The following is a 12776-nucleotide window of genomic DNA, read 5'->3' as shown; positions in this document are numbered from 1 at the left end:
ACTGTCAGTGTAGTACCACACAGTTGATAAATTACTCTGGGGTTACTGCTTCCCATATGCAATACTTTACTACATTTGTCAATGTTAAACTTCAGTTGTCACCTCTCAGCACATCTGCTCAACTTTTCTAGATCCTGTTACAGCAGCATACTGTCATTAGTGTCATTAACAACCCTGCCAACCTTCGTATTGTCTGCAAACTTGTATATTAAGCCTGATATACCATCATTAATAAATACAGAAAACAACAATGGACCCACCACTGAACCCTGAAGGACTCTGCTAATAACATTAGTCCACACAGAGCAGTGTCCACTGATTACCACTCTCTGTCTTCTCCCACTCAACCATCCCTTTATCCATAGCAGCAATTTTCCTCCAATGCCACACTGCTCCAATTTGTTCAGCAGTCTTCCATGTATCAAAAGTATCAAAAGCAACAGTATCAAAAGCCTTTCTAAAATCCAAATATATAATATCAAAGTTATTCCCTGAATCAAGTTCCTTTGTGACCACATCATAGTATCCAATCAAATTGGTCAGACAAGACTTCCCCTTAACAAAACCATGTCTGCTCTGCCCAACAGAACCATCTGGTCAAAACCAGATGCTTCTTTAACCAGTGCCTCCATTAATTTCCCTGGAACAGAAGTTAAACTGACAGATCTGTAATTACCTGTGTCACCCTTTGATCCTCCTTTTGGGAATTGGGGTCACATTTGCAAATCTCCAGTCCATAGGTACCTCTCCTGAGTCCAAGCAAGCTCTCATAATTATGGCTAAGGTAAGCAAAGGAAGTAAGTTTGCTTACTTCCTTTGCTGCCTCCTTTAATATAACTGGATAGATCCCATCCAATACAGGTACCTTTCTTATGTTTATCTTCAACAATTTCTCCTCCACTTTGCTCTCAGTTATTACAAAATCACTTAGCTCCCTGTTAGACTTTGATAAATTTCTGGCATTCCCCTCACTGAATAACTCCTCTTTTTGTGAATGTAGATGCAAAATATTCATTTAATTTGTTAGCTACCTGAGCAGGATCACCAACAGTTGAACCATCGATATCCAGTGGACCAATCTGATTCATCCACTTCCTTCTAGAGTTTACATAGGTAAAGAACTCTTTGCTGTTTTTCTTTGCATCCTTTGCCAAAGATTTCTCGTAATTTGCCTTTGCCTGCCTAACCTCCTTTGTGACTCAGTTACAGACCAGCTTATATCTATCATAGGCTTCTGTGTCTCCCATTAGTTTATATGTATCCCATGCATTTTTCTTCTCTGCCACATCATCTCATTATTTCATCTGACATCCATTTAGGCCTAAACCTTGAACAGTATTTCTTAGTTGCTATGAAAAGCCTAGCAGTTTCCAAGATTAATTCTTTGAATGCTTCCCATTTAGAATTTTCTGTTGGTAACATCATCAGTTGGTCTCACCGTATAGAATTTCAATACTGTCTCAGACCTCCATGGTTGCCTTTATGTATGAAAGCAAAAACCCTTCCCTTTACCCCTGATGGTAGTTACCTCTTTAAGTAAATTCCACTTCAGCTCACTGTGATCACTACCACTTAGCAGTTCCTTTATGTGCAGTTTCTTGATGCATGAAGAATCACTACTGATAATCAGATCAAGAGTATTACTTTCTCTAGTTGCCTCCCAAACATGCTGCTGTAGAAAATAATCATCCAATAAATCCAGAAAAGTCTTGCTAGTATGTAAGTGACCAACCCACAAATTCCAGTCAATATCTGGGAAATTAAAATTCCCCCATTATAAGACTCTCGGATTTACTGGCCCACTCTATTTCCCTGTACAGTTGTCTATTATACTCATCAGAGTCATTAGGCCTATAACACACTCCTACTCTCAATTTTGATTTCCCAGTGCTTATGTCACAACAAACTGACTTGATACTGCACAGTTCAGCCATGTCAACTGGCTGTACTTCCTTGGATTTTATGTGTTTCTTAAGTAGTAGCATAACCTCTGCTCCCTTCCTATCCTGTCTATCCTTCCTCTACACATTGTATTCTCCAAATTCCATTTCTGCATTCCTTATATCTCTGTGACACCACATCTCTGATATCCCAACAATATCTGGCTTTGATGTATTGACCAACACCTCAAATTCATCAAATTTATTTACCAAATTCCTAGCATTGATGTACACACAGGTATACATGCATCTGTTGCTATTCTTAGCTACCCTAACACAGCCCCTGTGTTTACTTGTACCACAATGACTCCCAGCAGTCTCTGAAATCCCCTGCATCTTGTTTTCCGGGCTGATGCTCATTCCAATAGAAGCAGTGCAAGAATCACTTTCATCTCTGCCAGTGCCTGCTGTTAATCTATTAGTCCATGTATCCCCCCCCCAAGCTAGTAGTTTTCCGACCCACCTAATACAGCCCCGATAGTATCAGCAAATATTCTTGCACCCTTTCCATTTAAGTGTATTCCATCCCTGTAGAAGCAGTCTCTCCTATCAACAAGCACAGACCAGGCTGAGAAAAATTATACCTTTGAGCCTTGCACAATCTCTCCAAGGACAAATTGATCAACAAGGCTCTCATCATATACTCCCTCCTATCGTGTCTGGGCAGAATTGCAGACACTTTCAAATTCAACCCTAACTCACAGCTTTTCTTCAACAGTGACCTATACTTGTTAAGTAATTCCACCTGTCTCCTACTCTTATATCATTAGTGCCAACGTGTACAACAATATCACCCTTTGTGCCCCTAAAAAATGATATCTACTCTACAACGTCATCAACCTTTGCCCCTGGAAGACATACCCTAGTCGTGTTCCGCCTATCCTTTTGCCACAATATGTTTCCTGTTTCCCTGACAATAGAGTCACCGACAACTACTAGTTCCTGTGGGACCAGCGCATTCTGCCTTGGGGGATTGCTGCTGTGTTGCGCGATATTCAAGTGCAAGCTGCGGTGTTCATGTGGGCAGCTGAGAGTTTGATGGGCCCCTCAATTTAGATCCTTTGAGGGCATCCACCCTGTCCTTCAAGCTCTCATATAGGCCCATAACAATGCTGACTTGTTGCCCGATTTCCTCAATCCTTACATTGTGCACACATAAAGACATTCCCCTTGTCAATATCATGTCCCCTTCCTGATTGCTCCACAAACATTAAACAAGCAGTGTATTTTAAAAGGCTGTGATTCGGACAACTGCCTCCCTCAGTTCTTCCCTGAGACACAGCACTCCCATTAGCTTGAGCCTTTTGCTTTGCTGCTATGGTTTGAGTCATGATTTCAATTCAATTTCAAATAAAATTTCAATTTCAATATAAAATTATAACCCCAAACTTATATCTCAATGCAGATATAACACTATATATATATATATACTGTATATATATATATATATATATATATATATATTTTTTTTTTTTTAGTATAGAGTATTATCTCCGATTTTCGTTATATAAGTTCCAAATCTCCTATCAAGTTATATGTATTAATTAATAATGTTACGTTTGTAAAATCTAAGTCATTATATGTATTTAGTTAAAAAAGTACAATTTAACTGACAATAAATTTAACAAGATTAATAAATTTTACTGATTAATTAATAATACTATACTATACTAAGCTAACAGATTTCTAATACTGTGTTATGTGTTTCAGTATCTAGTTTTACCTTATATCTTACGCTATCTAGTTCGGGATATACATTGTATCGTATAACAATGGCAGCAAGTTACGAACGGTAAATCTACAGACACTATGTATTAATTAACTTTCAAAATCACGCTATCTAAATTCAAAATAAACCAAGGAGATTGACTAGGTCTACAAGCTACTTATAGAAAATAATTTAATATAACAATTAAGTCAATAAAACGGCTAAATATAAATAAAAACTTAGTGTTCGCCGGAGCTGCAAAAACGTGTAAAACACGTGGATTGGTTACCCTTACCGATACTAAGTAATAACATACAAAATCTCTATCGAAGTTCAAATTAAATCAAGTATCATAACTATGAATATAAAGCTACTTCTTTTAAGTCAATAAAACAGCAAAAACTTTAGAAAACTTCTCTATTAGCTGGAGCCGTAAAAATTCACCTGCAAAAGGCTACTCTCCAAGTCGGGAACTTCCTGTAAACTGAATACTTAGGATAATTCTGCTCACTACCACAAGAGCATGCTGCACAGTCAGCACTTCTGCCCTGCAGGTTTTAGCTGGTGCCCTGCTATTGGACCTCAAAGTAGTACACTGAGGATTGCAGTATAAGGGAGTATCCCCGTTGACTTCTTAGGAATAGTCCTCAATTTGAGCAATCCCATTATCAGGAAAGGAAATGCATAGGCACACTGCTGATGCAGCAAGGGTAAACTGGTCAGGAGCAAATCACCAAGGGTGAATTGAACAGGAGATTCCTGTCCCAAGTGTCTCTGGTCAACCCCAAACCTCCACCATGATTTGTTCCTGTGCTCTACACCACATTTATTCTGACAGAGCATGGAATGGCTCCTTTAAGGCCAAACTACATAGTGCTGTACAACTGCTCTCAATATGATCATGAAAGAACTATACTAATCAGTAAAACTGGACTCCTACTAGAGGACATGAAACTCTTTGTTATTATAAAGCCCTACCAGATTATGCACACACAGTCTTTAATACCAGAAGGACAAATAATAGACAAACTCTAAATAACACAACCGTAAAGTAAACCAGAATAAAAATGCAAACCACTGAGGCCTCTCCTCCTATTGACTGCTGGAAGATGACAACCCAAAATAATGGAAAAGCCACCCATTATAGACATACAGATAAATTAGACCAACCTAAAAAATTGAGTTATGTGATGAAAAATCAAAATGAGAATAGTTATCAGATCAGATTCTACACTATCTTACCATAATACACAAGAATGGTAACACCAGCATCTTCAGCTGTTGTCCTCCTTTCTGATTAAATCAGTCATAGAACAAGAAAGCAACAACCATTTGCATGGAAGTCAAACAAAACAGGTTCCCCGGAAATGACTTCACCCTTAAATCTGTGTCACATTTAAGTATTTATTTAGAAAGAAAATTTCCTAGTAAACTGTTCCTAGGCAAAGGTAGATTCCCATGCAACACAGACTCAAAATGTTAAGTTTAAATCTAATGTCAAGATGTTATTTCCTAATTTTTGAGTAAATAACATTAGGACAAGATACATTAAATTAAACTTGTTTAGTTTCTGATAATTTTAAAGTTTACAATATTGTACACACATTTTTTTCACTTCAAATAGAACTCTTTTTGATAATAACAAGTCAAAATATATTAAATAAACAGTAGCCACTGACTTATAACTAAAATAGTTGTGGGAATTTATGGCATACATTACATTAAATATCACAAAACAACATTCCCATCTTTAGAAAACTCTTTAAACTTTTTTGTCATTTATATACCTTATGTAAAAACTGAATAAATATGCATGCATTAAAAGACTTCTCCATATATCACAGTGTTCACAACTTTGGAATTAGTGATCTTTACCAAAAACTTTTTGTAGTAGTTATACTGACCACCAATGTGCTTTTAACCATTTTATCTTCTTTTTTTTTTTGTCTTATCATGATGTTCTTTAGCACTATTAAAAATTCACTGAAAATATAATCTTACTCTACTTTCACTTGAAGAGCCTTGAACTGCAAACAATTAACATTTCTTTAATAAAGCAGAATTACAAGTAGTGATCCACTAAAAGTAGAGTAGCAAATATTTAAAAGAAATATCATTTGATTGTGGATGCATGAGAACTAGCAAGAGAATTAAAGATCAGTATCAAGTGAACTAATGAATGCAGTTAAAGCTGGAATTAAAGAAAAGTAATGTTATCTTTAAGTACTGAGGATTTCATGATGCAATCATTAAAAGGGTATCTTCAAGTAAACTTAATCTTATTCTAATGCATGCTTGAGCACAGGTATGTGTTAAAGAAATGCATAATCACTACAGAATTTCAAAAAGATGAAGGAAAACTATAAAGATATATACACAGTTTCATTTAGTGAGAAAGGCATCATTAAAATTGGAAGTTGTAAAGGATATTCATGTTGTTCCCAAAATTAGATTGCTTAATTTACATTTTAAACTACATTTAAAAGAGTAAGAGATTACCTCAATCTTTTGCATAGAATGCTTCCAGTCGATGCTCTCCAAATGTAAATAAATAAAATAAATGAATAAAATGATTTTAATGAATTCTCTCACTCATAGAGACCGATCCAACGCACAATGGAATCGAAAGCCTCAACCCAACCCCGAAACACACATCAAACGAACTCAGGAAAAACCATGAGTGCGAGAAGACATTCTGTCAGAATAATTAAAATAGTTAAAGTTGTAAAACTGTATATGAGAATAAATAATTAAAATCACAATTATAAAATCTGGATAAACATATTGACACAAATTAAATGAAATTCACTGTATTTTCCTTTTTAAGCAGACAATGCTTTTCGACTATACATGTCTTGATCACAAGTTGGAAATAATGCAAAGTGTGTGTGTGTGTGTGTGTTTTAAGTTCTTAAATGGAGAGATTATTTGTATTGGCGCATGTATAAAAAAGACCAGAAATCCGAAATTAGGTAAGGATGGCACACATTGATAGAATTTGAGCGAAGCTTCATTTCAAGGGTCTCATCGATTAACAATGTTATGTAATTATGTTGTATGTTTAACATTTCTGCTTCATTAAATAGAAATACATGGCCTTCATTGATGGCATGAAATGCCAATTCTGATGTGTTTGCACGTGATGTGCGGACCGAAGCAGCATGTTGTTTCACACATAAGTTGAGAGTACACCGAGTCGACCCTTGATACAATGAATCACACTGACCACAAGAAATACTATATACAAGATCATTTACTTATATTGAGAGAGAAGAAGACTGCATGATTTCTCAATATATTATGGAGCTTCTGCATAGGCCTGGCTACAATTTTGAATTCTGTATCTTTAAAAAGTTTACTGAGTTCCCTATACCATCGTTGGACGTACGGAATAGAAATAAAGTATTTTTTATTGGTTTCATTAATAGGTATCATATTTTCCAAATTTTAACATACAACATAACATGTAACATATTGTTTTTTTACAAATTTTAAACGACTCAAACTTTTATGCCTTGTATCCTCTTAAAACCTTTCCTACATTTCATGAATTCCCCCACCTTCCAGAACAAGTGCAAATAAACAGATTTGACATAAATTAAAGTTTTAGCTATGAGTATACATACTTTTATAAATTAATAAATTTAATCCCAAAGACTGAAATAAAATATTTTTTGTATTAGTGGGATAGTTTGTTCATATTTTAGTAAAAAACTTCTTCATAAAAACAATACATTCCCCCCCCCCAAAAAAAAAAAACAAAAAAAACAACCAGGTGCACCCATGGGAGGGGGACCCCACACTTTGGGAAGCCCTGTTTTATTGCCTTAATTAAGCAGACATAATGAAATGCTTCCTAAGCTCATGAAAGAACATATTAAGATTTGAAACAGTAGATTGAGAGTAAAAGATTTTCAGATAGAACAATTTGAATCTGTTACAAAAGTTAAAGTTAAAGGGTACCCCATGAACTGATCTGTTGTTGGAAGATGATTCTTTTGGAAGTTTCAGCTTTGAATAACAACACTAGGATACATAGTTGCCACAGATATGTTATATATAGTTACTTCAAATATATTATATGTAGTTTCCACTAATACATTATGGAAACATCTAAAAAAAATGAATCTTTTTGGAAAGTCCAAAGGCAGGAAACATACCTGGTGAGACTGACAAAAGGACCTCCAGCCCACACTATTTGAATAGGTGAGAGCTTAGTAAGTAAGGTCTATAAGGCTCTAAGAAGTAACAGTAAACTGAACAAAGGTGAAATTTTTATGTTTTTAAATGGTACTAATACAACTGCACCAAAAATTGATATTATGAGAAATGAGGTATGGATTAAATTGTAGGAAGTTTTTTTTAGCCAGCGTGTTATCAATCATTGGAATAATTTGCCTTCATGGGTAGGTGGAAGATGTTCAAAGGCCTGCCGAACAGGTATCTGTGGGAACAGGAAAATAGTTTTTTTTTGTTTCTTTTTCCCCTTTTTGGAGCTAGTGCAACAAAAGTCTCTGGTTGCCTTCCACTGTATGACCGATACTAATACAATACAAATTCTAATTTAACAACAAAATGGCTAAAATTTATTTAAAAAAAAAAAAATACAGCAATGGATGCCATTACAAATATTCTAATTTGTGGTGTGGGCAATGGAATATTAATATTTACTTTGAAAACCCTTTCGGGTCACCTATTGTAAGCAGATCCTAATCTTATGTTGTTTATGGATTATCACTGTTTTTACATGATCATAAAGCAGAGGATCATCCCTGTGCCACAGTAAATTAATTTTAAATAATTACGAAGATTATTATCATATTGATAAATGATATTTTCTCACCTTTGCAGGCGATTCCATTGGATTCCAGTAAAATGCAACTGCATTGTGTGTAACCTCTTCAATTTGGCCAACAATTCCACAACTATTTTTAGTATCTATCAAAAATAAAAGCTGTTTTTGAACAAAATAGATTTCATACAAAAAAGTTTCTTATTTTATTCCTCTAAACAGAGAAAAATTTCCAAACTTCTTAGTACGTGCCTGCATCAAGAATCCTTTGCTTAACACTGTGCTGGCGACTGTGCCAAAATCCCCAAGCCTTGATCTCATCTTCGTGTGACTTCTCCTCTCGAAATACAACAAGCACCAAGCTCTGTAAAATGATAAGCAAATAATGTCCAATATTAATATCCATTTTCAGGAAATGGAGAGAATTATCATATCAAAGAGAATTTATTACAGAAGAGCACTAAAGTTCAGTTTATAAATCAGAAGATATTTGCAAGGCCTAACAATGAATTAACTATTTCTTCAGTGCATGATTTCAGTTCAAGTCTGTGAAGCAGAAGGTTGTGAAAAGGCTAATAATGAAATAACTAGAAATTTTTTCATAAAATATATAATTAAGTAATTATAACTTTACATAACTTACGTTAAGTAAAACTTCAGTAAATATCAAACCTATCATATACTTAAACAATAAAATGCATTCTCTGCATACCTTAACAGTATTACTCCTCAAGGTCCTTTCTGGATCTGGAATGTATTCCAATGTAATTCCATAATACTGTCCTGAAATATATATAAAAAATAAAAAAAATTATAGATATAGGCACTGATTTATTCATTAGAAATAATTCTAGAAGATTAATAATAATTCTGAAAGATTTTAAAAAATCTTCCAGAATTATTACTTCACTTGATATGATTTTTACCTCCACTAATATATTAGCTATTTGCAACCATTTTGAAAATAATTCTTAAAACTTCCTACGTCATCGCAATTACATACACAAGTTTTGTTTTTGCCCATAATATGAATATCTTACTACAATTTAGGGAAGTAGATATGCAACTGATCTGCTACACTACCGCAAATAATAATGTTTACATGTGCTCACAGATAGCAGCAATGTTCAGGAGGGTTGCCTATCTGCCATCCACATCTCTCTTTCAGTAAGGGAGGACAGTTGTAATGCAAACATGGTAAAGTTTATCTGGAAATGTTTAAGCAGAGGCAAAGGAAGTGTCTGAATCACCCTGACAATTTCTGCTACACATTTGGATTGGTTTAAACAAAACTCAGAGGAAGAAGATCTACATCTGCAATAAGGCCTCTGAGGTTGGGATTATTCATACTACCAATTTTAAACACACACACACCAACCATTTATGACTGATTGAATAATGAAATAAAATAAAATAAAATGATAGAAAAGACTGTAAAGTAATATTTACAAAAAACTTTTAATCATTTACAAAAAACTAAACTATAACAAAAGTAAAATAAGTAAATAAGTTAAAATGCATTAAAATATAAATATAAAAGCGATAAAAAGACGATAAAAAACACTAGAGCTTTCAGAGGTGTCTTCCTCCTTCCTCAGTAATAGTGAGATTTAAATGACACATCCTTAAATACCAGGTTCACGGCACACGTGGATGACCAGGCGCATACTCAGCATTCCTTTCACTTGTACCAGAACCGGTTTTGACAAGAGACAAACGTTTTAATTTTCCACGTGTCCAGACCACTTCCGGTTCTGGTACAAGTGAAAGGAATGCTGAGTATGCGCCTGGTCATCCACGTGTGCCGTGAACCTGGTATTTAAGGATGTGTCATTTAAATCTCACTATTACTGAGGAAGGAGGAAGACACCTCCGAAAGCTGTAGTGTTTTTTATCGTCTTTTTATCGCTTTTATATTTATATTTTAATGCATTTTAACTTATTTACTTATTTTACTTTTGTTATAGTTTAATTTTTTGTAAATGATTAAAAGTTTTTTGTAAATATTATTTTACAGTCTTTTCTATCATTTTATTTTATTTTATTTCATTATTCAATCAGTCATAAACGGTTGGTGTGTGTGTGTTTAAAATTGGTAAGAAGATCTACAGTAATACTAAACATGTATATTCTTTGTACTTTGGTTGCAAGTGTGGTGATCAATGCAAAACTTAGAATCTACACATGTGCTGTATTACCTGCACCACAAATCTGAGGATGTGGCTAACTGGGAAAATTAAAAGTATGCTTTTGCTGTTCCTATGTTGATCCCACTGTACAGTGGGATCAACATAGGAACAGCAAAAGCATACTTTTAATTAACTGTACAGTAGGATCAACTGACGATGTTACCAACAGTAAATTCTAAGTGGGAAGCATTCAAGGAATTAATCGTGGATGCTACTAAAAGTTTCATATCTATTAAGAAATATTGTTCAAGGTTTAGGCCTAAATGGTTATCAAATGAACTAATGAGATTCATGACAGAGAAGAAAATGCATGGGATGCATATAAATTATCAAGCAACTCAGAAGCCTATGGCAGATATAAGGTAGTCTGTAATCAGGTCATAAAGGAGGTTAGGCAGGCGAAGGCAGATTACGAGAAATCTTTGGCAAAAGATGCTAAGAAAAACAGCAAGGATTTCTTTACTTACATAAACTCTAAAAGGAAGGGGATGAATCTGATTGGACAACTTGATATCGATGGTTTGACTGTTGATGATCCTGCTCGGATAGCAAACAAACTGTATGAGTATTTTGCATCTACATTCACACGAGGAGTTATTAAGGTTTGAAAATGGCAGAAGGTTATCAAATTGTAGCAGGATACTTAATTATTTTGTAATAACTGAGAACAAAGTGGAGGAGAAATTGTTGAAGTTAAACATAAGAAAGGTACCAAGGGTGGATGGGATCTATCCAGTTATATTAAAGGAGGTAGCAAAGCAACTAAGCAAACCCTTAGCCATAATTATGAGAGCATCCTTGGACTCAGGGGAGGTCCCCACGGACTGGAGATGTGCAAATGTATCCCCAATTCACAAAGGTGGTTCAAAGGGTGACATGAGTAATTACAGACCTGTTAGTTTAACTTCTATTCTGGGGAAATTAATGGAGGTACTGGTTAAAAAAGCACTGCAGGATCATCTAGACAAGACTTCAGTTATAGTTGGGATGCACTACAGGGTTTGTTAAGGGGAAGTCTACTCTGACCAATTTGATTGGATACTATGACGTGGTCACAAAGGAAGTGAATGCAAAAAAATTTTGATATCATATACTTGAATCTTAGAAAAGCTTTTGATACTGTTGCACATGAAAGAATGCTGTACAAATTGGAGCAGTATGGCATTAAGGGCAAGTTGCTGCTAGGGATAAAAGTATAGTTGAATGGGAGAAGGCAGAGAGTGCTTATCAATGGACACTGTTCTTCTTATTATTATTACTAGCCATATAGTGCAAGGAAGCCTGAGGATTATGCTGCACCAGCTAAAAAATTCCCGAGTTACCCTGTGTGTGTGTGTGTGTGTGTGTGTGTGTGTGTGTGTGTGTGTGTGTGTGTGTGTGTGTGTGTGTGTGTGTGTGTGTGTGTGTGTGTGTGTGTGTGTGTGTGTGTGTGTGAAGTAGAAGAGAATCACCAAGAAAGAGAAGAATGATGATATCCAGCTCAGGATCCTAGGTGTGCCAAGCCCATACTCACCAGATGTAAGCCCCTTCTTCATGGACTAATGTTATTAGTGGAGTCCCACAGGGTTCGGTGTTGGGCCCATTGTTGTTTTTGGTATTTATCAATGCTATTGATGATGGTATATCAGGGTTAATGGCAACTGAAGTTTTATTTGACAAATGTAAAGTACTGCATATGGATAGCAGTAACCCCAGAGTAACGTATTAATTGGTGGTGCTACACTCAGGGCAGTGGAGAATGAACAGGATCTTGGGGGTAATTGTGCACTCAGATATGAAGTTTTCTGAGCAGTGCAAAAAAGCTGCAAGAGTAGCTCATGGTGTCTTGTCAATGATATACAGGAATTTTTCTAGCAGGGATAAAGAGGGGGGGATTGTCCCCTGTATAAGGCAATGGGTAGGCCACACCTTGAGTACTGCATACAGGTCTGGAGGCCTCATTTTAGAAGGAAATAGCACTGCTGGAACGAGTACAGAGAACGGCAACGAGATTAGTGAGTGGAACAATGGGTTGGTGTTATCAAGAAAGGCTTAAGTTCTGCAAATTAGAGTTTCTAGAGACTAGGCACCTGCGAGGTGATCTAAATGAGGTGTATAAGGCCTTGAACGGATTGTCAAGCTCAATGCTAATGGTATTCTTCCTTTTG

At 35.5% G+C, this 12776-nt stretch overlaps 1 protein-coding gene across 1 annotated transcript in view; it reads right to left on the bottom strand.

Annotated features, from left to right (window-relative positions):
• Positions 1–12776, bottom strand: part of LOC150080979 (protein grainyhead-like) — a 271124-nt gene that overhangs the window by 127786 nt on the left and 130562 nt on the right. Inside the window, exons 6-8 of the mRNA XM_090380871.1 lie at positions 9153–9223; positions 8693–8804; positions 8492–8586 (exon numbers count right to left, since the gene is read on the bottom strand). Of these exons, the coding sequence (XP_090236997.1) occupies positions 8492–8586; positions 8693–8804; positions 9153–9223 (278 nt within the window). The remainder of the gene's footprint in view (positions 1–8491; positions 8587–8692; positions 8805–9152; positions 9224–12776) is intronic.

Source organism: Mastigoproctus giganteus, chromosome 9 (genome assembly GCF_048544385.1).
Source record: "Mastigoproctus giganteus isolate SK-2022 chromosome 9, ASM4854438v1, whole genome shotgun sequence".
Taxonomy (NCBI): Eukaryota; Metazoa; Arthropoda; class Arachnida; order Uropygi; family Thelyphonidae; genus Mastigoproctus; species Mastigoproctus giganteus.
Note: the sequence above shows the minus strand (reverse complement) of the source record. Positions and strands in the feature narration are given on the sequence as shown.